The sequence below is a fragment of the Cataglyphis hispanica genome, chromosome 7 (assembly GCF_021464435.1).
Source record: "Cataglyphis hispanica isolate Lineage 1 chromosome 7, ULB_Chis1_1.0, whole genome shotgun sequence".
NCBI lineage: Eukaryota > Metazoa > Arthropoda > Insecta > Hymenoptera > Formicidae > Cataglyphis > Cataglyphis hispanica.
In genome coordinates, this window is record NC_065960.1 from 6,723,991 (window position 1) to 6,751,523 (window position 27,533).

Here is a 27,533-nt window from a genome sequence, read left to right on the forward strand (position 1 = left end):
CTAGTAGTAATGGTTCACGTCCTCTCTGCATATGGGGTTTTGTGATAATATAATAGATCATAATGCATAAGCTGCCAACGACAGCGAATGATTGGTCCAAAGGATCCGACGCGTGATTGCGTAGCTGCTTATACACGATTCTCTAGACGTATACTTCACCTGACTTCTTTATTTTCATTCTTTCCCTCGTGCTTTTAATAAAAACTTCACGCAAAAGGATGCAAAAAAATCAATATGTTCTCTACCTGTATCGACGTATCTCAATACGTGTCAATATGATACATCAAACTGATATCAAAATGTCTATTTATAAAAGAAGAGACATATTTGATTTCATAAACGTAAAATGTATAATAAATTAATGCATATCGAAATACACGCAAATTACTTACAATAAGTCAATGACTACAAATATGCCTTTTCTTCTCCGCAGAATTTAAGTTTTATACTATTAATTTTCATAAAATATAAAATAATATTTAATTACTTTTTATAAAACGGAAAGCCGGAAACGATATAAGAAATGTACTTAGCAGGAACATATATTAGAATATAACATATATCACGAAATGTTTTGAGCAAAAAAATTTCTCATTTTTCATCATATTATTTTCTGAATGGATAAAGTATTACTGCTACCCATTTAACTAATAGCTTGACATTATTCGTATTTCAAAGAAACTAGTACAAAAGAGTATGAAGTAATATGTAAAAAGACCAAAGATAAAAATATACACATCATCTAAAATATACATGCTCTCTAAAATATATATATATATATATATATGCTACGGGAGTAAATTGTATTCTAACAAGTGCACACTCATTATTCGCCATATATCTTTTTACTGCTTTTGTGCTCGAAATAATCCTAATAGAAACATAAAACGGCATAGCTATACATATATATGTAACAGCTACATTAGGTCAAATGACTCGCGGCGCACCAGTGAGAAATATCTCACGATACGATCAGATGCATTAAAGCTATTGATTCGGCGTTTGCACTGGCAAACGCCAGATATCTTGATGCAACTTGAGAGCTGATCGAATAGCGTGCGATCGAGAGCGATGTGCGAAGCTTACCGTGGAAGGTAATCGAATTGCACGAGAAAATCCCGCTCAGTATTAATCTGCTATTTTTGTATGCTGCGTCGTCTCTCGCAATCCCTGATGTATCCATCGTGCTTACATTCTCGTGTCGCCGTCTTTAAGCTTATGATTTATGCGCGTATTTTACTACGGGACATTTTCCGAACATGTTCTCATTTCCATATTTTACACTTCTCGAGCTAAAATCGAATTTATGCACAAATTACAGTCACGGATTGTTAATTATTAAGAAGCTGAGAGTTTGTGTGACGGTATATTAGATCGTCGTGTGTGTTTCAGAGAGAAACGCGCGTATTACCGGACTAAGAGATCGCGTCAAATGAGATGTTCTACTTAATAGAGTTTGTCGTCGGGCTTTTCTCCAAGAAACATCTTTCTCCGTTTATTATGCAGAAACTGCATTGCATTGAAATGCCCCAAACGGCATCGTATAATTAAAGAAGTTAGAACTTAGAACCACATATAGAAGTTACAAGCGTCTTTAATTAGATAAATTACTGAGAAGAGTTTCATCGTATGATCGTGTGGTAAAAAGCAATCTCATACATATAACGTTTTAATTAAAATATAAATACCAAGTGCTATCAGAGAAGGGTATGAAGTAATTAAATCAGAACAGAAAAAATAATTTTATAAATAAAAACCATCGTACTTGTTACATCACGAGGGATCTCGACGCCTGGAGAATTCTTCATTCAGTTTCATATATGAGATCAAGAAAATGACTTCGAAGATCATAATTCCGTATCAAATTAGCTAGAAGATAGCGACATTGACATCTACGATTTTTATGTTGTGTAAAATATTTCTCGTAAACTATCTCCTATATTATATATTACACATATGACGACATATTAGATAGATCAAATAAGTATAACCATCCTAATAGTAATAAATAAAGTAACGACTCTCCATTGAATGGATGACGCGATCAATTCGCGAGACAAAAACCTAAAATCAATTTTAATTATTAAATATTAAATTCATAATTTAATATTAAATAAATTTAACCAATATTAAATTTATTTTTAATTAAATCTCACACGCGCAAAATGGAGTTAAATGTCACGCGTCGTATAATAATTAATTTCTTAATTTAAAAATACGATCCCAATTTTGCATTCTACTCGATACACAGTGATCGAATCGCGACGAGTCATAAATCGCGCGATGCATCTCAGGCAAAGTACGACGAGAACGACCTATCGGGAGAACTATCTGTACATCGATAAACCCTATCACAACAATTGACTTCACAGACAATATTTAGTGCGGCGTATTGCCGCACCGGTCGTATCTACGCCGCGTCTCTGCCTATTTGTCTCATCGTATGACAACGAACTCGGCCGGAATTTCCCGTCTGCATGGTCGGAACGTAACGTCGCATGATAAAGGCACTCGGGGTATGGCACCCCAGCAAAAGTCGAGGACTCGCCCCAGGGGAGGGACAATGCTCGGCCCCTCGTGCTTCTCTCGTTCCGGCGCGCCGGTTAATACACGCGCACGCATGTGTGTATACACACGGTAGATTCTCGCCAAAATGTATCAGAAAATGGAATTTCTACAAGGAACTTTGCGCATCCCCTCTGAAGTGGCGGTCCGGATAACATCGTTGATATATGAAGTTGGTATGAGTTTAATTTGAAGAGATACGCGAATGATATCATATGTTCCATATGCAAAAGTGTCGTTACGTTGATAATCGACATTATTGACTATTAAACATATTACATCTTGAAATATTATGTTAGAGTTTATTGGACCAAACTTTCGCGTATAATGTAGAATGTAAATGTAGCGGAAGCTTTATTCGCGCTTTATTCGCGCTTTATTTCATATATTCGATATTTTCAACTATTATTCATATTAACTTATTAATAGAGGAAATAACAAATAAAAAATTGTGAAACATTGATGAATGTGTGAAAAAAGATGAAATATAAATAAAATTTAAGATTTGTTTTGAAGAAAGTAAAATTTCTCTCTCTCTCTCTCTCTTTCTCTTTAAAAGACTGCAATCTACATCTCAATAGGTAATGTGAATAACAAGAAATAAAAATAGAAATATTAAATAAAAAATATATATAATAAGTTTGACCTAAGTTTGATTTTATAGATATATTTCTTCTTTTTTATATATATTTCTTATTTTTATATATGTGTGTGTTTTGTAATTATTGCAAATATAAATTTTTTGCTTTACTTTATAAATTACATAAAATGTAATGAGCTAAAAATATAAAAAAAGCTCACATTCTTTAATTTATTTGATATTAGGATAGTGCAACTTTAATATCTTATTGTTGGGAATACACATTTTAAGATAAAAACAAGTAATAAAAGTAATATTTATTGTTAGTATTTTTATTTCAGTATATTTTATTTTGAAATAAAAAAAGGTTCAATAATCTATTCAAATCTGCACCAGGAAAAATTTTTCAATTAACTTTATTGGAAATCTTAAAATGTGAAGCTTGCGAGTTTTGTGCTTAGATACTTCTCGAGTGTAATTCTTACGAAAGAAACTTTTTGCTGTGATAAATTATATTAAAATTTTTATATAAAGATCGCAAATGCATTTGGGATAGTATGATCGATCACTGAAGGTGTTTGTATATTAAAATCTTCGCGTACACGTTAATTTACTTTGTCATTTTAATTAGGACTAATTAAATATCTCCACCGGATCGAAAGCATTCTATTCATTATATAGAACGGCGTATATTCGATGTCCCGTCACCGCAGGCAAGTGTCGACCAAGCCACTCTCGCTTTGAGCTTCGTAATCAATGCGTTCGTAGTAATGATCTCGCGGTTAACATTAATGCATGGCACGATCGGTAAATTCTTATTTAATATCTGTGCAATATTTTAAATATTTCTCTTCAATTTCCTTCTCTTTTTTCGAGTGCGCGCGCGATCTTCATCTTAATAACGTGATAAAATTAAAAATGCATGCAATTATTTTTAAATATTTTTAAATATTAATACAAACAATAAAAGCTACTGCTTTGGCAGCTCTCAAAAGCGCATATTTTCTAAATCCACCGGCACTCTGAAATATTCGTTTTGGATAGAAAGAATTTTAGTCTTTAATTCGTGAATCTTATTGTTAGATAACCGATTATCTTCCTCGTGCTTTGCGAGATTCCATAAATACCTTCCTATTTGTATGTCCATAACGAGAATAAGAAAAGCCCCTCGCGAGGATTTTTCTTTCAATATACGTATAGTATCATAATCTGCACCAATATAAATTTTATCCTCTTTTTCGGTATGTTCTCATTTAGCTATCTTGCATCAATGGATAAGCTACGGTTGGTAGATAATCGACTTATTAAAAAAAAATGGACATATTTGGCTCACGAATCCATGCTTTCATTCCAGATTACAGTGACGCGATAGATGGTATCACACAGGCACGTGTATTACGCATCACATTTCGTCGAACGCATAATTGCGTGTAAACGAGTACGCAGGAATGTAGTTAATTACGCATTATTTTAGAGTGACAATCACGCAAACATCGCGAGAGAAGAGTGAAATGTAAATCTTTGGCGAATTACAACGTACGGCATTTCTGTTTATGACATGTTAAATCGGGGATTTTCATTTAAAATCTGACTAAAAAATTTAAAACAAGTTATTTAAATGCTAGGACTAAATAAATATCTTATTTCATTATATGAAAAAATTCAAAAATTGATTATTCAAAATTTTTACGGATTATAACGTATTTATAGAAAATAACTATTCTTTAAAAATGTTTAACGAGGAATGGAGCAGATGTGCACGTAAAGTTTTCCAAAATTAAAAAAATAAATTGTCAAAGAAAAATGGAATTGTAGACATAAACGTAAATGTTAAAAGTTAAGTGTCCTTCCTAACAGTCTTAAGCTGTTAAATGTCTGATCTCAAGTTAAATTAGGAAAATTATTCGGATTTATGTAAAGCGCTTTTAGAATACTGTAAGAAGTGTAAAAGTTAGAGAGAAAAATTTGTGAAGACAAAAAATACACAAATGGGAGAAGATATAATCGTAATATGCATATCTCGAGGCAGAGTATGTCTCTAATTTCCGAGAATACACCAAGCTGCTCTATACACAGGACTATAACCCTTGTCCTACGGGAATTAACCAAGCAATTATCGTTTGTGCTCACAAATGCTTCTAAGTAATAGTGCGCTATCAAAATAGTAAATATCATTCCATCAAAATAATTAAATCGCAAATTGATTAAAATTGAAAAAAATTGTAAGACTCTTTTTTATGTTATTCCACTTGTGCAAATTTCAATACTGTTAATCCTAATTATCACTGTGCAATCAATAATAATTATTGAGAGATAAAAAAAAAATTAAATTAAAAGTCATTTTAGTCATTTCTAAACAATTATCTCATTTACATATTTTATTATTTCCATATTTTTGCATAAGTTTGCACATTTTCCCGCATTTTTTAGGGTCGAAATAAATATGGCATTTGCAAATTTCTATTTAAATTTAAAGCATTTTAATTTCGAGGCAAGTTACTAAAATTCAATGAATCCTACCGTTCTAAAATAAATAGGTATGGGTGACAAATATTCGATTGACGATGCCACGTCGACACGATCAGTGGTGCAAAGTGGATCGCCAATTATGCTTCACGGCCCGTCAAGCTCTCCACGACGATGGGAAGCAAGGGGTGCTTAAGTTTCGAAGCAGAACGATGAATAATCGTAAATTATGCAAAACGTGAACTAAGTTAGGAATTCTAATAATCAGTCGCGTGCCCACCTTTATTGCTCACGTCTCAAAAGATGAAATTAATGAAATCTATATATGCTAAATATGATTTCTCATATTCGCAACATTAATTATATAATAACTATGATAAAATAAAATCATGTTTAAGATAATGTTGAATTAAACTCCGTCATACTTGAGAAACCAAAATTTAAAAGCGTATCCAAGCGAGAAGAATAACTTAAGATTTTACATCTTAATAATTAGAAATTTTGTCGCCTACTTCGTGAAAATTGTGAAAACAATGAGAGAAACTTAGCTTAGAAAACCAATTTTCCCCGTCAATCAGAAATCGAAATCATGTCGATATCTTGTACCTTCCTCGATGTAACGGCGAACATCGTCACCTGAAACTTTTCCGAGGCGGAAGGTACAATCGCGACGACTGCTGTACGACAACTGCGAACTAACTGCATTCAAAGCAGAGCCGACTACATGTGTCCTCCTACGTCGAGAAAGCGAGAAACTAAACGGGGGTCGAGTCAGTGGCCGCATGGACGTTCGCGATATGTCGTGTCGCGACGAAAAAAAAAGAGAAAGAGCGAGAGAGAGAGAGAGAGGGAAGGGGGGAGGGAAGAGAGAAGAGAATGAAACTCACCATCAACAACTTGACCTTGTTAACCAAAGGGGACGTTGTAAGGAACTTGTTGACGGCCGTCAATATTCTCCCTTCCAACGTGGCAACGCTTCCGGCGTCTCGTCCTCGCGAGCATCCGGGCCCGATGTCCGCCCCCTCACCGGAACTGGGCAACAACTTCTGGCAGTCGCCCGGCCCGAGCTCCCTCTTCTTCAGCTCTTCCCGCGGGCCCTCGTGGCTCCGTTCGTCTCCTGTGCTCCGCCGCACCCTCAATAATCGCGCTCAGCACGTGTCGGCATCAGAATCGGCCACCGTCTCTCTTCTGGCCCCTGGGGTCCCTTTAAACCCTTAGGGCATCCAGCGAATCGTTATTCGTTTCGTTCTTATCTTATTGCCGAGCGTAGTTTCCTTCCGGATGGAGAACCGGCCGGAAACCTTCCGACTGTATATACCTCGGGAAAACTTTCGCGGCTTCTCTCCCGGCGCGACCCAGCACTGCGTGACTTGCGTGGTACCAACGAAGCAAGGCTGGTACCAGCGTTGATGAACCGATTACTTATATATTAACCGATATTAATGATTGATTAACTGATGCACAGTTAATTCGAAGAAATTGTTTTCGCCGTTTATGCGTGGATAATTTTTATCCAAAAGATTTATAGATTATATGCGATGAATGCGTGATGATGCAAGGCTTTTTTGCCCCGAACAATTTTTTTTTTCTTTTTATCTTTTTATCTTCTGCGTATCTTTGGATATCTATCGCTGAAAGATTATGGTATCATAACTTTAGACGATATCTACTGCCTAACTTTGACACACGACAGTAACGATAGTGTCGTGTACGCGATGTCGGCTACGAGCTTCCGGATGACTGTCACTTCCTCGAGGTCCCGACAGTGGCGCGTTCTCGACGTGGACTGAAGTCCGGAACGGTCCAACGGATGCTGCGACTCGCTCCAGAGGCCGAAGAACGCGCGAGCGCGCGAGAGGAACGCGGCGTGCGAGATATAGGGAGAAAGGGAAGGGGGGGAAAAAGAGGGAGCGACGGAGAGAGAGAGAGATAGAGGATGGCGGAAGCGAGGTATGAGAGGGAGGATTCTCTCGTGGAAAATGGGGGAACAAGATTCTCTCTCTCTCTCTCTCTCTCTCTCTCTCTATTTCTTTCTCTCTTTCTCGTTCAACGAAGAAGGGGTGCCAGATGGGTTATACAAGGCTATAGAGCTCTCTTTCGGGGGTTCGGAGTTTCGACCACTACGCCACTAGTTGCTGGAAAAGCTTGCCGATTTTCGCGCCCGATGCGATACCGGCCGCTCCGACAATCCCTCTTCTACTTTTCTCTCTCCCTTTTCTCTGAGATATCTAATGGGTTTACACGAGTTACAGGTTAGCCGGGTCGACGAATGTTTTTGTAGATGTTATCGGAGAATTGATACCCTCATGAATCTGACATGATACAGAAAAACGGCATCATTCGGATGGTGTATCGGTAAAGGAATATTTACGGGAGGATGAAAAAAGTTAGAGCGCGAGATCAGATTCAACGAATTTGATTTATGACTCGCAATTTGTTTTTGAAATGAATAGACTACTTTGACTTTGAGTATCATTTATATAATTGTTGATTAAATGACTAAATAGAGATCGCGATATTTTTCCACGAATTTTTTATATAACAGATAAAAAATACATATATATATATATTTATCATGAAAATTGTAAAATTGAGTTTTTAATTGAAAGATAGCAGAAATATAACAAGTTATATTTACACAAGCGCAATGTACTTTATGAAAAAAATTTTCTAGCCGGAAGAGTTTTATTCGTGAGTGGATGCACGGACGTGATCAATTTGCCAAACACGTTAAAAATTAGTATTCCCGGTGTCGCTGATCGATAGTTCCGTTATTTCGGTAAGAGAACGAATCGAGTATATTTCTTCCGCAAATTGATCCGTCCCAAACATTCTTGTTAATCTTTATCTCCCTTGCCAAAATATCGACACGATTTAAACATATTGTTAAGCATAATATATCTTAAGTAGGAACATCTCCCTAAACATCTCCCTAAATATTGCCTTTCACACTGTCATATCAAAATCATGTTAAAGCATACTTTTGCCTTTTTGAGGCATTCTTGAGAATGTTAAAAGAACTTTTTCGTTAGAAAATAACTATATCGAATAAACCAAAAGATAACTCACGGTCGACCAAGAGAATGAAATGGAAGGAGCTGAGAAACAAGAATAATAGCTTAGAATTTGTGGGAAAATTGCAGTAACGCATTGTACAAGGAATTATTTATGCGGTAAACGAGATCCGATAAGAATAGCCTGGATTTACTCACTTTCGGGCCGGTTTGTAATTTTCCAAGCGTTTCTCGCGGGCCGAGTTCTTTTGTTGAAAAATTTTTCTTTGTTTCTATGTACCCGCCCATCGTCGTGTTCCGTCCATATTTACCGCAACGCTCACGTGGGCGGCCGTCATTATCCATATTGGCATTGTTTTCTGACACGCGGGTTGCTTTTATCAGCGCGCTCAGTCTATATCGGCGCTACGACGCGGTGCATCCCGTTTCTTTCAAGAAATCCCCGTTCGCGTTAAATCACGTTTAACGTCAAGAATGGCTCACGAGGCAAATCTCAGTTAACAATGGCCGGTCGACCTTCTTTGCCAGACTCTCACAAAGAAGCGCACTTCTTTCGAATTCATCGCGAAAAATCGCAGGGCATCCACGCTAATGATCAGCTCATTCATATTCGCTGATAGATAATTTTTCAAATTCCCGTTGCTTAAAGCATTTAACTAATTAGCTAATTTAGTTTTGTTTAAATAATTATATAAAAAATATTCCATAAATTATGTTAAAACCAAAGACATAATGCATTCTCTTAATTTATGTATGTTGTATATTTTTTAAATAATTTTAAATATGAAAATAAAACGCACATTTCAAAAATTAATAATATATTTTTAAATACAAAAATTTATTAATATAAGCACTGATAGCATTATTAATTTTCAATGATCTCTTGAAATTGAGAGCAATTGCAAATTAAGAGCTTATTATGGTAATGTTTTGACTGCAGTTATTGATTAAAATCTACTGTATTTTAATCGGCGTGAAAATATTAATATAAAATTAATAGTTATATTCTATTTGCTGCTTATTTTTCTTTCCACAAAAAAAATCAAATAATTGCAATCACAAATTAAATATTCTTTGTATAATCATTGTCTCATTATTTATTATATGCGAACTTTTATACACCAAGTTTTAGAAGCAAAAAAAGATTGAGAAGAAGAAAGAAGATCATAAATCAATGAATAAGCTTCATGACAACTTTTAATTTATAAATGCAATTTATATTTTACATCCTTGCAATACATTACATTATGATGTAAGTTCTTCATTTATATCATAACTAAAAAATCACACTTTGAATCGACTTTATTAATATTGAGTTAAAAAAATCCGATGTATAAATTTAATATGTCATAATATTTGGAACTTTTATATTCAATTTCATTCTAAAAGAATTAACACTACATTTAATAACCGATAAACGTCGGCGCGATACAATTAATTTTGAATTTCTGCAAAAAGCAAATTTAATCTGTATATACTCGGTATACTTGGTGTTAACCAAAATGGAGTTTAATCAGTGCATCCTGTCGCGTGGCTATTCGTTGAAATTTGATTGTAAATTGGATAACCAATGTTGGTTAATCCGCTCTTTTTATTATTTTTTTTTTGTGCAAATGCTTTTAGTATTATCGCGGCTGTTACATTGAATGAACATTGGTACAAGTATATACGTTTTAATATATATATATATATATATATATATATATATATATATATATATATATATATATACGTTGACGTTTTAAGCTTGTCATGTGCAAACCCGTACGACCGCTGCGCAAAATTGGGTTTTTATTCGAAACGTGTCGCGATAAATTGTTATAAAGTTAAATTTGACCGAGAACTAATTTATAAAAACAGCGCAATTAAGTTATTTAAAAAAAATTGTAAACAATATTTCTAATTTTCTATAAGAAGTACAAAATTTAATTTTCGTTCGGTACAGATATAATTTTCAATGTTGCATATTACAAGGATGCAAAATATGGCATCAGGGTCATATGGTTAATCGTGGATATGCCATAATCTCCTGTTGCAGCTATAACGCGCATATCACGGACTATTATACTGCGAGAGTACATAATGTGTGGCGGGAAGCGCGAATAGATAATCCAATCTGAGGTCTGCTTTGTGCGAATAATACGATAGATGGGATCCTGATTGAGTTTCGTTCTCGTTTGACGGCCGTTTCGGATAGCTTCCGAATTAGAGTTATTGTTGGTGCGTTGGTATCTATATCGGATCACAAAAGTTCCTGGCGGACTTGCTCAGATTAGTTGGACAAAACTTTTGTACGGGTTTGCACATTGCCGAAACATAGTATGTACAACACATTTGGTTATACAAAATATGTATTTTCAAATATAACGAAAATTTTTTATGATATATATTGGAAGATTAAGAATTACCTTCGTTTATGGATGGAAGAAAGTTGAGGTCATTTCTCACAAGTCCGTATATTTTCTCAGAAAATAGCTCCTCGACATAAACATGAATTGTATGATATCTGAAAGTGAGATGTTGAAATTTGAAATATATTTCAAGTAAACAATCCATAATATACGAAATCAATATAATAATGCCCTCTACCTTTGACAAAGAGAAAGATGAAGATGAAGATTTGAAGATTCAAATAAAAAACTCAATCGGTAAAAATGTAAAAGAGATTGTAGTAGATATAGATTTCAAAATTAATGTTTAGAAAAAAAATTTTCTTTTTGATGTTTTCTTTTACAGTTGTACATTCAATTTTAGGCTGATACAAATAAGTTTATAATGAAAACGTTTTGTATTGCATCGTATAAGTTTAAAGACATCGGTTAAATTTCATTAATTTAAATAATAATTAATTTTTATTTAAAAAAAAATATATATATATATGTATATATAATACTTGTAATATTTTAAAATAAATAAAATTTTTAATTTTTTTATTGCTTGAATTATAAAAAAAAAAGATTAGCTAAATTATATAATCTGAAATTTTGCAGGCAATTCTATCAGTTAAATTAATCGCGGATTATAAATAAAAAGTTCTCGAGTGCGTACGAAATCATCTTTAATCTTGTGTGTGTATAATAAAAGTAAAGAGATTAGTATTATTAACGATTGTTAAATATTATTATTATGTTTATCTCGTAAAAAAAATATAGCAAATTATATACCTACCTTATTTCGGTTCGTTATATCTCGCCTCTCTTGCTCTTTCCTCTCCAACTCAACTCTCAGACATGATGCACGCACGAATAACTAATGTTCCTACCTAAAAATGCCGCTAAAAATTTGAAAGCAATAAAATTACTATTGTAATGGAGGATTTACATTAACGACCGAACATGTAGGTTAAGATCCCTAGAAAGTACGATCTGCTATTGGATATGTCGGGTGCCAGGAAAATATCTTTTCTCGTGATGAAACAACGATTAATTTAATTCGTTTTATACAGTTGGCAGCAAAGTTCAACGGATAGTAGTTGATTTGAAAATTGATGCCATTTATTTTATGTGTCGACTATTTTCGTTCAATAATAATGTGTTGTAACTTTTATTTAATAAAAATCGACAGAAAAAGTTATTGAAATAATTGTAATGTGTGTAAATATTATTTGTGCAAATGTGAATATACAACATGTTATAAATCTTATCAAATTCGCTTTTCAATACATGACATTTGTTATTGGAATTTTTCGTATACACGTGTGACAATTTTTTCTTTATTCAATATTTATTTTTTTTATTAAGATCATCAAAGTCACTGTGGAAACTACAAAATGTACTAAAATAAAATCATGAAAAATAACGAAAATTCTAAAATCATTTAATTGACATGTTTTATATTTATAAAAAGCGCTTTATCATATATAAATATATATATATATATATATATATATATATATATATATATATATATATATGTTTATATAAATATAATATAAATATATATAAATATAAATGTATAAAGTATATAAATATATATATATATATATATATATATATATATATATGTTTAAAATATATATGTTTAAAAATTATTTAAAATTATAAATCTTTTTTTTAGAAATCTGTGAACGAGAAAATAACTAAAAATGGCATCTAATTGCAACAGTACAATGAAAGACTTTGTGAGTGATTCACAAAACTTTATATTACGGCTCTCTGGAGATTCTATTATTGAAGATACACAAGATCTTGTTACAATCAATAATAAGATAAAAGATAAGGATAATATTATCATAATTAGTGATTCTAGTTGTAGTTCATCACCTGAGTATGATGGCAAATCAAAATGGAAATTCAATTCTAATAAGAATAAGAATGAAAAGTACCAGAAATTATATTTTCTGGAGACTTCTTCCTCAGAGAGTGGACAAGAAAAGTCTAATTTGCCATGCGAATCGATTGTCAGATCTAACAATAATTCTCCAGATAGAAAATATATAAATAAAACTACAACACAAATTAATAAGGCATTGTCTTATACTTCTGACGAAACTGCTAGTAATGGCAGTATAAATCATGACAGAAAGGATCAAATAAATAAATATAATGATAAAAAATCCTATGAAAGTCCTATATTAATGTTTCCAGAGAAGAAAAAGACAAATTCCAAAACGGAACAAAAGTATAATATTAAAAAAGCAAATGATGTAATTATGCCAAATCATGCTACCTATAATGATAGTTCTAATGTTCTTAACAGAATAAATAAATTTCCAGCTTATTATACTCCACAACTAAATAAAATAGGAAAAATCAAACTCACAAAACAAGATACTCACAAAATTTTGAAAAATATAAAGTCCACACAGGTTGTGTATGATTCTCCTAGAGAGAAAAAAGAAAGCAATGTAATAATTGATGAGAGCACAGATGAAGATGTAATACATCCAGCTATATCACCTAGTTATAATAAAAAAATAAAGCACAATAATAGTCTTGATGTTATTGATACAAGTCTTAAAGATAATATTGTTAATTCACAAATGGATTTGTTGAAACCATACAAAACATATAGTAAATTTCTTGATATATTAAGGAAAAGGGACCTTCATGAATCTTTATCTGAAAAGAAGAAAAGACAAATTGTAGAGTGGTTGATAAATTCGCCTGATGCTCTAAGCGATAGTTCTTGCAGTAATATACCTTTGAGTATTAGAAATAGCATAGATTCTGGAAACAGTAGTCTAGAAAGATTAGAATTGAACTATGAAACTCCAAATAATAGAGGAAGAATCAACAAAGTACAGACTGACAAGAAGCAAACCACAATTGTTAATTCTGACAAAGTGATTAATTCATTCTTGACGCGTCAAACTACAATCGATCAATATTTTAAAAACTCAAATAATGATATTTCTAAATTTTGTACACCAACTAAACCAAAATCTTTGTTGAAAGTGGATACTGACAAAAAAATTTCTTCTTCAGTAGTAAATACACCTGAACAGACAGATATAATGAATTGCGTAGATATTTTAGATAAACTTTATGGTAATTCATGGAGAGATAAAGCTAATGCAATATTACCAACAACTGAACCACGAAAGACATCTAATCAAACAATAAATAGAATTATCCAAACAGAACGGTAATTTTTATATGCATGTAATGTTTTATTTTAATAAAAAACATGTCTAATAAATATACTTTGTTGCAGGAGGCCTATTTCAAAGAATAAATATTATATAACAGATTCGGATTCAGATAAATCTGCCTTGGGTAAGAATATTCATCATGTTTTATTAAAATTTGATTTGCTGTTCTAATTTTCTCAAAAAATTTGGTTTTAGTTAAAAATAATGTTAAGTTAAATCGAAGAAGAAATATTCAACAAAAACAAAGAAAACAAGACAGTTTTATTAATGATGAATCATTATCAAGCAGTGATAATGAGAGTTTATATCACACCGCATTAACAAATCCTAGAACTTCTACAAATAGTACGGTATCTAAACCTATGCCAGATTCAATTAAAAGGTATATTTATATTATATTTGTCATTTATATTAAAAAAGAATATTGAATTTAATTACATATTATTTTTTTTATGTAGACTTCAAGTAATATGTGATACTGATACTGAAGATGAAAATGATAAATCTAGCAGTTCCAAGAAAAATTTAAACAGAAGATTATCATTTAGCGATGATGAAAGTTCTAATACAAGTGAATTTGATCCTGGAGATTACATACCACCAAAAAGTATATCTAAAAAAGGTAAGAAAAAAAAAATTTCTTTATTTCAATAAAATATGCATTTAATGTTAAAATAATCTGATATACACTTTTAGAAGTTATTAGGACTACATTACAATCCAAATTTAGATCAATTGCAACAGATAAATCTGTAGAATACAAAAGCTTTTTGACATCTTTGTCAAGTACAATTCCGATAAGTAAGACTCATCCGGATGCAAAAAAATATAGATTGGATTATAAAAATAATAAGGAAGAATTATGTAAAGAATTGTATAAATTGTACAATGAGAAAGTATTCGACAACCAGTTGCCTCAAGATATACCAATTGAATGGAGCATTCGTTTGAGGGGATCTGCTGGATACTGTTATAACAAAAAAATTGTAAAAACTCTTAGTGGTGTCATTAGATCTTCAAGAATTGTATTAGGAACAAAGGTATATTCTTTATTCTACTTTTTATATGTACATGGATATAATTAATCAAGCATAATTGAGGATTAAAATATGTTTTATAGATTTTGGATACACCAGACAGATTAAGAGATACTCTGATTCATGAGATGTGTCATGCTGCAACTTGGCTAATAAATAATGTCAGTGACGGCCATGGGCCTTTTTGGACAAAATGGTACAATATCTTACAATGCTTTTAATTGACAAATAACTCAAATATTTAATTAAGTAATATCTTAAATTTTATAATAAAATAACATTAATATAATCTTCATTATGCAAAACATATAATTTATTTTTATTACAGGGCTCACAAAGCAATGAAGATATTTCCTGAATTGCCACCAATTAGTAGATGTCATAATTATGAAATTAAAACTAAATATACATATCGATGTACAGGTTGTGGATATAGGTAACAAATTTTGAGTAATAAAAAATTATTGTCTTTCTAATTTATTTATTATTGATTTATGTTATTTATTGTAGTATTGGAAGACATTCGAAATCCTTGGATGTTGAAAAAAAAAGGTGTGGCCATTGTTTGGGAAAGTTTGAATTGTTAATTAATAAAACAACTAAGTCTGGCATTAAGCAAGTGCAAACCCCAAAGAGAGAACCCTCTGGTTTTGCACTTTATGTGAAGCAAAATTATAATTCAGTGAAAAAAGAGAAAAATAATATAAAACATGCTGATGTGATGAAAATTTTAGGTCAGCAATTTTCAGCAATTAAAATAGCAAAAAATGATAATATATCTAGCAATTAAAAATGATCCACAATTGAATATCGAATTTATATAATCAAATATTTTATGAATAATTTCAGAAACTGAATATAATTGTCAGTTTTATAGCATATAATCGAATTTTTAATATATTTTAACAGATTTTACTAAGTTGACAAGTTGTATATATTTAGATCTTTGTAATTCTGCATGATATGTAGTTACAGAGATTATAAATGTATGCAATTACAATGTATATATATACATATTTTAAAACTGATATGTTACTTAATATCTTGCAGGAACTTGAGAGAATATGAAATATTTTATATATATAATATAGATTGTAAGGACGCATACAAGTATTTTTATATGTGTATGATAATATTAAATGTCATAATAACTAAAACTTGTAGAAGTGTTTATAATAAAGTGCAAAGAGAATGAAATATTATATATATAGATATGATATAGTTTGTATTTAAGGAACGCATACAAGTATTTTTATATATTTGTATAATATTAAATGTCATAAGACTTGCAGGATATAATAAAGTGTATTTTCTCATGAAATGTTAATTTATATCAAATCTGTATAAATAATTTCATAATTTGTGATATCTTTTAAAACTGATAAATTGTTAAATAAATAACTTTATTCTTTATTCATTAGATTTCCATCCTCTATGAGACACAGTATACCATTATTTGTCACGTTTTGGCTCCATGAAGTTTGATGACGTTTTTAATCATCTCTGAAGTCAACAATCACGATGCACAAACATCTAGATGTGCACATCTGAATACGTTAAATTTGATGTAACTTTATATCTTAAGGCGCATTTATGAAACCAAAGGTATTTATGATATCTATTACGTTGTTGCGGACGCGTTTTAAGGCAAAGAGCAGCGCAGGCGCGTCGTCCTCGCGGTACGTCAGTAGCGCACTCTAAAAACAGTCGAGCCGAAGATGGCGACTTGTGAGTGGCGGTGTTCGCGCGGTGTTTAGGTCGGGAGAGAGTGAGAGAGGGTACCATGTTGCCGCGGTCGCAGCGTCCGCAGTGTTTCTGTGATCCGCGTTAGGCTCGGTGCAAATGTAGGAATGTCAGAGGCGAAACGGGTACCCCTGCAGACCCTGGAGTTCCCGGAGTCCCTGGGCCACGCGACGAAGAAGGAGAAAAAGGGGAATATGGGCAAGCAGCTCGCGCCCTCCTTCCGCTTCACGCTCACCCTGCCTGAGTCGAACGAGAAGACATGCCCCGAGTTCAACTATGCACAGCTCCTTAAAACGGCCGAGGTAAGATTCCGTGCGATTAACTTGTTCCCGTCGTGGCAAAAAGGGAAAACAAAAGACCGTATGTGTCAAGTTCGTGACACGCGGCGAGAGCATACGGAGAGAGGAGAGAGAGAAGAAAAGATCGTGCGCGTGTATTTACGGGATATTGTGTATTGACGGGAAATATCACGGAGAGATAGCGACTACGAAAAAGCACGAGAAAATCGCTCGTGACGTTCGACCGCTTCGGCGCGTCGCTGACGCGATTGTCACGCGGTTCGTTTTCGCGCGACATGTGCTGGTCGCTTCGTCGTCGCGTCCATCCGCGTAACGTAAAGACGTTGTCGACACGATGGCGAAAACGGCTCCTTGATCGATTCGTGGTCCCCGCCGAGCCGAATCCGCGCGTTGTCAACGTCATCGTTACATGCGGGACCAACATATGCACGAGGCTGTCACGAGGCTGCTGCGCCTCGTCAAGTTCTGCAATTAAAGAGGATGCGCCTTTCTCTCTCTAGCGAAAACGCGGCATTTTTCTTGATGCGGCCCTTTTGCTCGTAAAACGTCTATACGAGAGTTGCCATTGCGCGACGACATCATCCGGCGTTTCATCTCTCTTCGTTTTTCTTCTCTCTCTCTCTCTCTCTCTCTCTCTCTGTTCTTCTCGTGAAAAAGAAGGAGACACAGCGGCGACAGCAATGCCTTATTCGTTTGTGTAGCGTCTATGCCGGTCTATTTCGCAAGCCACGTATTCCCTTTCGTTAGTGTTGTATGAAGAAGGAACAGAGATCGGAGAGAGAAAGAGAGAGAGAGAGAGAGAGATGGATAGAGAAATAGCGCGCGACATATGTCGTAAATGTGTGTGTGTCGCGCGGAGTCTCTTATTTCACGCGCGCGCGAGAGAGAACATGTTGCGAGCTCTCTTTTCTGAATTGTAGATCGATGCACTGGAAGAGACTCGTGACCGCCGACACGTTTCAGATACGCCGCTTGAAACGTATGTCACGCACTTTCGCGATCCACCCTTCCCCTCCCCTCCTTTCCTTATATATGCATAAAATAGATAAAATTTAATCTGATCTGTCTTTTTTTTTTTCGACGGAATAACGAATAATTGACGTCGATAGTAACGAATAATTGATGCCGAAGTTTGTTCTTGTCGAAAAAGTACATAATAAATATATATCCGAAGTAATAACAAGATGTAATATTACGTTATTCGCAGCATTTTCTCTAGTTTCGAATCGAGCTAACGGTATTATTTATGTACATAGAGTATTATCGATAATGTGAATTGTCAGTCGATGCATTGTCTAGGATTTCGGATACACATTTATTCACATAATATATATAGATATATTTAAATGATTGATGGATAAACATTTTTGGACAATAAAGAAATGTATACGGTCCATATTAAGAGCATTATGTATTTATAATTATTTTTGTGTTTTTTGTAGAATGCACGAGATTGACAAAATTTATTTAAAATATATTGATTAATACGTAAAAAATAAAAAAAAATTTACAAGGATGTAATTAAATGTAAAATTGAATGTTGCTTCGGCGTCTCTTTCTGTTCTGTTTTGATCGCGCACGTGTTTGGAAAGCGTGGTACAAATCACCAACGAATCTAATTTCGGAAAAACGAGGCGGGTACTTTGAAAATTTACAATGTAAAATTGCTTGATAATTCCCACGTTTAAAATTACTCTCGATGTTATATCAGGCAATTAAATGTAGAATAATTATTTGCAATTGAAAATTTAATCGATTTTATCTTGTCTTTATCTTGGCAAAATTCCATATTTACAGATACAAATTTAATGAAAGTGGTTTGCTTTATCAAATTGTTTCTCTCCTTCTCTTTCTCTCTTCCTCTTTCTCTCTCTCTCTCTCTCTATCTCTCTCTCTGTTTATTATTTTCCGACCATATGGTGCGCTACAATATGCGCTCTTCTTTAATTTAATATTCTGCTTTAAATTTTGTCGATCTATTAAACGCGCGTGAAAACCTCGTTACTAGGTCAGATTGCATGTTTTTGTTAAGAATTCCGACAATGATTGTGAAGCAGTATATTGCGAGAAAAAGGTAAAATGATATATTATACAATTAGCAATACATCTCATTGATTGATTGATTGAACAATTAATTCGGACGCAGTTAATAAAATTGATTCGAATGAGATGTACGTGTTAAAGATAATCGTTTTTCAAATATTAACAATTTCATCGCTGGCAAGATCAATCACTCGATTCAGCGTCCCAGTATCAGGCAATCAGGAGGCCACAAGAGGTGGTTCGCGACCGTGACATGTACATACAAAGCGTGAAAGTGCAAGAACGATGCTTTAGTTGCTATATGTGCTCCTGATATCGGTGAACACATCGAGCACTCTTTCAGAGACCAATTCATGTCTTCTTTTTTAGAAATATTTTACCTTCTTTGTTATATTCGAGAGATTTTTATGCGTTTTTATTCTTTTAATATTTTTGCATTGAAATATTTTATTGTTATATAAATATATATATATATATATATATATATATATATATATATATATATATATGAATTAGATGTTAGAATTTCCATACCTATGGAATGAGAGCTTGCACATAAATGTAGTTAAATTAGATGCAGTGTATTCTCTTTGATTAATCTAAATGATGATGAGTGATAATGAGTCTGGTTTTTGCGAGCATATGATAATACTGTACATACTCGATAGCAGCTGCGAATGAATATATTTATTCTGCAGAAAAAACGAAGAAAAGAGCAAAAGGATGGGGATGAAAATGCGACCAACGGATTGGACCCATTCGATGATGATGACGAGGATAAGCTTAGAGACATGGCAAAGCGATTTGAAGCGAAATATGTACGTTGATATGTAAAATTGATTTTGATCGAATCTACAAATTCGATTTTAATATGTATGTTTCATTGATTTTTAGGGAACATCTACTACGGGGAAAAAAAAACACAAATACGATGAATACGTGGATTTGGGCGCAGGATATGACGAAAACGATTCCTTTATCGACAATACTGACGCTGTATGTAAAGTTTCTATTTTTTTATATATAATTTCAAAAAGATATAATTTCTTATATATATAATTCTGTTAATATTTTTTCGACAGTATGATGAAATCGTACCCGAAGAAGTGACTACAGCGCACGGGGGTTTCTATATTAATTGTGGGGCCCTTGAATTTAGAGCAGCCGATAGACATACGTTAGTTCATAATAATAATAATAACAATAGTGACGATGAGGAAAGCAGTGAAAGCAGCGAGGAAGACACGGAAGATGTAGATAGCCCTAAAAGAATAGACAAGCGAACCATTAGTTCATCTGATGACGACGAGACAGAGGATATTACCAGTGATAACCCGCGAAAAGTAATTGAGAAATATATAATATCGTTAGTTTTCTACTTGAATTTGACTTTGAATAACATGTTTTTTTTTATATATAGAGACGGAAAATTGAAGAAAGCGGTGAAAAGAAAAATAATCATGAAAATAACAAAAAACGGAAAAAACCACCAAACCATCAAACTCAAGGTGCACAACAAAATTCGCAACAAGATTTAGATCTTTTGAGACGGAAAGAGAAGAATGAAACTACGGATGCTGAGGGTGGCACAGGTAATTTCTCATTATATTTCTCATATTTTGTTCTAATTCTAGTTATGAAAAATATCCGATTTGTATATATTATGTGCGGAATAATTTTATGATTTTAGCTTCGGAAGATCAAGAGGAGAAGAAAAAGTCCGATAAACTAGAAAAAAGTAAGATAAATGAGAAAAAGTTTGATCTAAAGAAATTTGAGAAGAAATCGTCCAATAGTAATGGATACGATGCGAAGAAGATAGATTTAAAAAGATTATGCGGTAAAGATAGTAATATTGATGATGCGATAGAAAGCGTCGTCAACGCAGCTCGAGGAGTCGAAGATGATTCGAGTCGTGATACAACAGATTCGGGAAAATCTCGTGTTTGTCTTTATGTCGAATCTGATGGAGAAGAGATGGAAAATAAAGAAGCGTCTTTGCCTGAAAATCTTCCCGAGGATATAAAAGACATAGTGAATAAATTAAAAGCTCAAGCGGAGAACAGCAAAGACAGCAAGAGCAAGTTTTTCAATAGCGCGATTAATGAAGTACTTTTTACGTAAGTTTTTATGCTATATTTATGCTATATATTTAAAAAATTACGAATCATGAAAAATATTTTAAAACTTGTTACTTTTATTATAGTCTAGAGAAGAAACTACGAGTGTTGAATTTGCCTAGCATAAGATTACAAACTTATGGTCATCTAGTGCGTTTTTTGCCCTGCAGCAAGATTACTCTTCTCAGTAGGGCTAAGAAGCTTTATTTAAAAGACGCTGAGCACAGAGTGAATGAACCAATGCAAAAGTAAGATTGCAACTGTATATGTGTGTGTATGTATGTATGTATGTATGTATGTATGTATGTATGTATGTATGTATGTATGTATGTATGTATGTATATATATATATATACATACGTACATACATACATACATACATCAAACATACATACATACATATATACATATACAATACGGGTGATTATTATATATATTTTATAAACTTTTTTATAGAAAGACTTAGTTTTTTATAGATGGATTCACAAGAAGATTGTGATATAACATATATGAAAGTTTTAATATATACTTAAATTATTTATGTTATTATATTTTAAAAAATTCCGATTTTGGCAAAATTTGTTAACTTTGCAGATTAAAAGCACTGATTGATAATGTCATGCCATCAGTTATGGATAAATACATGAAGGAGTGTCAGAAAGTTGCTGATGAAAAGTGAGTAGTTTTATTATATCTCATGCATATTTAATGATTCGATATATTATAGCTTTTATTCCTAATTTTTGCAACAATTGTGTATACTATTTTTTACTTTAATGATAGTTTGTTTTGTTAATAATGAAAACTATTAGTTTGAATTATTAATATTAAATGTAATCTTGAACATGTAATTGAATAGAGAAAAAAATCCAGTTTTCCAGCATTAGTACATATAAATCTACAGTTTATAATTTCTTAAATATAAACTTATTGTAATTTTTTATTTCTCAGTCCTCAATTATACTGGGAGATATATCGGTACTGTTGGTAAGGCGCCCCTCGTAAGAGGAACCCCTTTATGCTCTCCAACTGCTCTTTCTCTTTTTCTTCCTCCTTTTTTTTGCTGCCTTTTATTTTTTTCCCTTAATCTATTCATGCTTATATGCTTTTGCTCTCTCAATTATTGATCAAACATCCATACAATCAATTATGTTCTCATATATAGAAGGAAAAGACATTTTATTACTTAACCATTATTATTCTTCTCATCACATTATTGAGAAAGCAGAGGAAGATGCGGGGCTTTTTATCATCAGTATCAGTGTTTAGTTCTCATCACTAGCATCATTTTTTGTATTAACTGAAAAGAAACTATGCATTTGACATGAGACACAATTCGACGATTAGATGATTTGATCAATTATGTTATTATCAAAAAGAAGATTAAGATCGAGGAATTCTGTCACAACAAATGCTGATCATTCTTTGTCATTGCAATATCATGAAATTTTGTAATATTATCTTTGCTCGAATGTAATCGATTAATCAATTTCAGGGGCTTTGAAGGATCTCCTGCAGATGCAGAGAGTAGCGATGAAGAAGATGGTTCTTCTAAAAATACAGAAAAACCGAAAATACCACGAAAACGATTTCCATGGACTGATGAAGCGAAGTACATTACAAAAAATATTACATGTGTATTTTGTTACTTGTATTTACATGTACAAATATAAATGTTCATTTCAGAAAACTAGTCCTTGAAATTGCTAACGCTAGGAGACATTATTTCAAAATTCTAAGACCAAGAAAGGAAAGTATGGAATCGTTTGTTGCCACCTTTATGGATACTAATGTTTTGCCATTGTGGCCAACTGGTTGTGTACGATTGCAGACTTTATTAAAATATGCTAGTCCTGTTGAGCCTGTGTAAGTACTACATTACAGTGTTACTATATATTATATCTAATCTCATGTATTTCAATTTCTCTCTTTGTATAAATGTGTGATAAGAAGACTTTTGCTATTTCTGTTTTGCTTTGCGCATGAAACTATCCTATTGTAGTTTTTTTGATTTTCACAAAGGTGAAAAGAATATGTATGCATACCTGAAAAGAGTAAGATCCTTGAAGATTTATTTTACTAATTTTCTTTACAAATTTCGCGATCCGAAACGAAAATCAAGAGATTTCGCTCGTTATCCTCACATGATGTCAAATAGTTAATTGTTCGCTTCATCATTTGATCATTGTATGTTTTAGGTGATTATAGTGGATTAATACTGAATTTCTACTTCTTCACTCATTAACGGATTCCTAGAAAAAAAATCGCATTCTGCAAGAATCATTCAATTTAATGCATTTATGTAGACTATGAGATTGACTCGTATGCAAATATTTAATGTCAATATCAAATTGTTTTTTTGATTGCTTCCTTAATTTCTTGTACATTAGCAAAGATCGCTCAAATTATTTGTATTTATTTGTATTCAGCATAAACACAATTTTTATTTTATTATTTATTTATTTATTTATCATTAAATATGTACACATAAAATATTTTATGCTTTTCTTTGTTATTACACACACATAGCTTGGCTTCTTCCTAATATTTATGCAATCCTTTGATGTCGATATTCATATATTGCTTTATATCAATGAATTAATATGATTTTAGCATTAAGAAGAAATTGAAAAAATCGAAAGAAATGGCCAATGCAAACAATGTTGCCACTTCTGGGAATGTTCAAATTTGCAATTCAATTGTAAAGAATGATACGGCAAACGCGAATAATGTTTCGTCTCAAGAAAGCGAAAAGGCAAATGTATCCAAAATTCAAATTAGTGGTGAAAATTCAACGAACTTTGCAAGCCAAGCGACAGCGAAGTCTAACGACATCAGTGCCGATAAGAAACAATATAGTAGTAAACATAAAGATAAGCATGTGGAAAATAATGCGAGTCAGCATCAGGAAAGCGCTATTGTCACCATGAACAATTCTACAGTTGGAAAAATTTCTGTCGTACCTACAGCACAACTCATGGCTCAAAAACCAGCTAAAAGTCATATTGAGAAATTTAATCTCATGGATCTAACCAGCAGCTCTCTGTCTATCACACCTGTTAATGATTATCACAAGTCGTCAGCAAAGACAACTGAAACGAAGAAGGATGTAGTTTCCATTACAGCGTGTCCAGAACCTGTGAGTCATTCTAAACCAAACGAAATTTCTCAAACTGGACATCATTCCATGTATAGACAAGATTCCTATTCGTCAGCACAGGTATTGAAGCACAGGTTCCTGCAGGAGAATGCTGACGTTAAATGCGAAAAGAGATTAGATGATAAAGATGTTGAAACGATGGTTAATAAGACTGACAAGAAGGACAAGAGAAGGGAGCGATGTGTAGAGGTTAAGCACAAATTGTCACACGACCCAAAAAAAAGGAAGAAGGATCAGAAGGTGATTGAGATAGGGCCTATTACCCAAGATGTAGTGCCTATGCCACAGCAAACAACCCTTTCAAAGGAGGAACAGGAACAAAGGCAAAATGAGGAAACGATCGCTGCAACTAATTTTCTCAGCCAAATCATAAATGATGATTCCTTGCCGCGGGGATTAACGGATAAACGGAAAGAGGGTTTTATTACAGATGATGTTTTAGCAAATATGGTACAACCAACAGAGCAGGAAAAAGATGTTCAGATGGTAATGAGATCGTTAAAGGAGTTGCAAGAGTTACAAGAAATGAAATACTCCCCTAGTAATTCGCCAGTCAGTAATACCACTCAAAAGCCTGGTAAATCGAACCCATCGTACATTACTTATCAGGAGGAATATCAACGATTATACCTCAAGAAAGAGGATAAGGTAAGATCTAAGGAAGAAGCGCAATGGTAAAAATGATATCAATCGTTTGAAGCGTGAATTATAATCACTCGCGACGATCAGTTATTATTTTCATGAGAGATAATAGGCGGGACTCTCGATATTTATATATTTATGTTTCTTTTCATATAAACAATTGAGCGAAAGCTGACCGGAACTTCTTCCATTTATACGCCACTATTGGTGAAAAAAGGCATGCAAGTCGAATGTAGCAATCATATTGCGTGCGGCGTAAGAATTTTAAAATATTTTCAAATAAAAACCGCCAAATTATGTATATAATTCGCTAGTGGTAGTGTCGGTTGTATATGTACAGAGCAACTATAAATTATAAAACTCTAGAGTACTCGAAAGAAGTGCGTATAGACTGAGCGAACGACGAGTCAACAGCAAACGTGAAATCGTATATATTTAACATTTTCTTTCATATGCTTTATAATCAGACATGAATTAAATGCTACCGAAACATTTTATTTGCATTCATTTTGGCATATGTATTTCTAAAACATTTGTAACGAAAATTTTCACACTTGCTGTTCGTTTCTAATTCGTTCAGTGTACATACATATTAATAAATATCTGTATATAAGTGAGCAGCGCGTCCAATCGTCTCCGTGAATTGGGTGGTCTACATGAATTTTATTTTCATTCATACGACGAATTGCCTGATTTTTTTATTGTGATTTTTTATCGATTATTCAGTAACTGATGTCTATATAATATTCTCAGCTATGCATATGACACTTTGTTTTAATTATAAACATAGGCATTAAGTGCTTCCTTTTTTTAATAAATACTGCCACAATGTGGGAGGGGCGGATTATTAATGTAATACAATAACCGTTTATTTTATATCTTATATTTCTGACCACCCCATGTCACAGAGCGAGAAAAAGGTATATATTGTTCCTTTTTGTGTTTCAACTGTTATTATCATCATAAAATATGTTATGCGTCAACAAAGAGGGAGAACAAAATTCAGTTTGGAATATATGTTTTAAAAATTTAATGAAATTATATTATTGCCTTCCAAATTTTTATGGATAAGAAACGGATAAGCGATTGTATGGAACTAATCAAAATGTGAAGCCATAGTATCAGATCTGTTATTGCAAGAAAGTCAAGGTACAATAAGATACTTCCACTACATTATAATGAATTTCTTTTTTTCTTTTAACATCACAATAAAATATATGTATCTTCAATGCTATAGAGTGTTGGAGGATGGAGTGCGATTATTATTAGATTAGTTCAAGAATGTATGTGTGAGCATTTATTGCTTCCTCAAATTGCAAATTTGTGTGGCTTGTATACGGCTTGACTGAATAGTAGACATAATAGATAGTGTAGAAGAGGAGAGAGGAGAAAGAATGCAAAAAAATAGAGAATGCCAGAGAGTAATGTTTGAAGAAAAAAAGAGAGAGTGAGAGAGACAACTAGATTATTTTTGGAACACATAAAGATGACACTAATACTGTATTATATACCATATACGATACCTTACCCTCCTCCCATTTTACCCTTATGATACTTAGAATACGGTTAAACGTCTTGTACAATTCCGTATTGAGAATTTTCACTAAGACGACTTTTAAAATATAAGTTTTGAATATTTTTTACAAAAGTTATATGATTTTTCTACCCTTTTCTTCAATATCGCATAGATTATTGTGATATATATTGTGATATACATCATGAATGTCTCTTTCTATTACAATTTTTCTTCCTGTTTATAATTTATTCTATTCACTGGTAAATACAGTATGCGAAAAGATCCAATGCTGTCATAAATAGTGTATATGTTATAAGCGAAATTTCTGGAATTTTATAAATTGTACTTGCATTACTATTAATTATATTTTCTGTATAAACTATTCTGTTGACTTACCAGAATTTTCTGCTTGTAAATTTAAAATGTTGTCATAAAATATAAAATGCATCATCGTTATATAGACGTTGATAGCATTTGTGCAAGTTCGAAAAATCCATTCGAATTCTGAATCTAATAATTTCTTCTCAATCATTTTATAATTATTACTCTTGATTTTTATTCTTATGTTATGTCATTTTCCAAGATAATTTCAGAATGAAACGAAAGAGGTTCGTTTGTTCTTTCGAAATTGCAAGATTTGCAACTATTTACAGAGTGTCCCGGAATCACCGAGTGCATCACGACACTTTATTACAGAAATGAGATAGACTTCTCTTGCAATTCGACCTTTGCCGAATATTATATTATCTACAATT

At 32.8% G+C, this 27,533-nt stretch overlaps 3 protein-coding genes across 11 annotated transcripts in view; 2 read left to right on the top strand and 1 right to left on the bottom strand.

The window, feature by feature from the left end:
• Window positions 1-11,884, bottom strand: part of LOC126850850 (calmodulin-A-like) — a 58,533-nt gene extending 46,649 nt beyond the window's left edge. For 2 of the 4 annotated variants that reach the window (XM_050594246.1, XM_050594244.1), the window contains exon 1: window positions 6,218-6,256. In XM_050594246.1, the coding sequence (XP_050450203.1) occupies window positions 6,218-6,241 (24 nt within the window). In that variant the 5' untranslated portion in view covers window positions 6,242-6,256. Of the gene's footprint in view, window positions 1-6,217; window positions 6,257-6,498; window positions 7,370-11,033; window positions 11,132-11,793 lie in introns of those variants that run through there. The other 2 variants (XM_050594247.1, XM_050594245.1) reach the window with 2 other exon arrangements.
• Window positions 11,885-12,074: 190 nt separating this feature from the next.
• Window positions 12,075-16,747, top strand: LOC126850803 (germ cell nuclear acidic protein-like). Of its 5 annotated transcripts, XM_050594148.1 has the most exons (10): window positions 12,075-12,214; window positions 12,682-14,211; window positions 14,281-14,342; window positions 14,414-14,600; window positions 14,677-14,840; window positions 14,915-15,258; window positions 15,339-15,451; window positions 15,584-15,691; window positions 15,766-15,989; window positions 16,677-16,747. In XM_050594148.1, the coding sequence occupies exons 2-10, from the start codon at window positions 12,710-12,712 to the stop codon at window positions 16,691-16,693; spliced, it is 2,721 nt and encodes a 906-aa protein (XP_050450105.1). In that variant the 5' UTR covers window positions 12,075-12,214; window positions 12,682-12,709; the 3' UTR covers window positions 16,694-16,747. The 5 variants fall into 5 exon arrangements, with proteins under 5 accessions (XP_050450105.1, XP_050450100.1, XP_050450103.1 ...); XM_050594143.1 differs by lacking the exon at window positions 16,677-16,747 and having other exon boundaries at window positions 15,766-16,652; XM_050594146.1 differs by lacking the exon at window positions 16,677-16,747 and having other exon boundaries at window positions 14,918-15,258; window positions 15,766-16,652.
• Window positions 16,748-16,977: 230 nt separating this feature from the next.
• LOC126850800 (ubinuclein-1) lies at window positions 16,978-26,910 on the top strand. Of its 2 annotated transcripts, XM_050594139.1 has the most exons (12): window positions 16,978-17,300; window positions 20,039-20,158; window positions 20,235-20,336; window positions 20,423-20,683; window positions 20,761-20,932; window positions 21,031-21,460; window positions 21,547-21,708; window positions 22,055-22,135; window positions 22,412-22,447; window positions 22,956-23,072; window positions 23,147-23,326; window positions 24,074-26,910. In XM_050594139.1, exons 1-12 carry the CDS (start codon window positions 17,106-17,108, stop codon window positions 25,296-25,298), a joined length of 3,081 nt encoding a protein of 1,026 aa, XP_050450096.1. In that variant the 5' UTR covers window positions 16,978-17,105; the 3' UTR covers window positions 25,299-26,910. The 2 variants fall into 2 exon arrangements, with proteins under 2 accessions (XP_050450096.1, XP_050450097.1); XM_050594140.1 differs by lacking the exon at window positions 22,412-22,447.
• The last annotated feature ends 623 nt before the right edge of the window (window positions 26,911-27,533 follow it).

What these genes read in the sequence shown, in the direction of transcription:
- LOC126850803 (XM_050594143.1), top strand. Translation starts at nt 12,710, where the DNA reads ATGGCATCTAATTGCAACAGTACAATGAAAGACTTTGTGAGTGATTCA. An exon ending in ATGCCAGATTCAATTAAAAG is followed by an intron (nt 14,601 to 14,676) that starts GTATATTTATAT and finishes TTTTTTATGTAG; the next exon opens with ACTTCAAGTAATATGTGATA. An exon ending in GGGCCTTTTTGGACAAAATG is followed by an intron (nt 15,452 to 15,583) that starts GTACAATATCTT and finishes TTTTTATTACAG; the next exon opens with GGCTCACAAAGCAATGAAGA.
- LOC126850800 (XM_050594139.1), top strand. Translation starts at nt 17,106, where the DNA reads ATGTCAGAGGCGAAACGGGTACCCCTGCAGACCCTGGAGTTCCCGGAG. An exon ending in AGCGATTTGAAGCGAAATAT is followed by an intron (nt 20,159 to 20,234) that starts GTACGTTGATAT and finishes ATTGATTTTTAG; the next exon opens with GGAACATCTACTACGGGGAA. An exon ending in GTGAATGAACCAATGCAAAA is followed by an intron (nt 21,709 to 22,054) that starts GTAAGATTGCAA and finishes TTAACTTTGCAG; the next exon opens with ATTAAAAGCACTGATTGATA.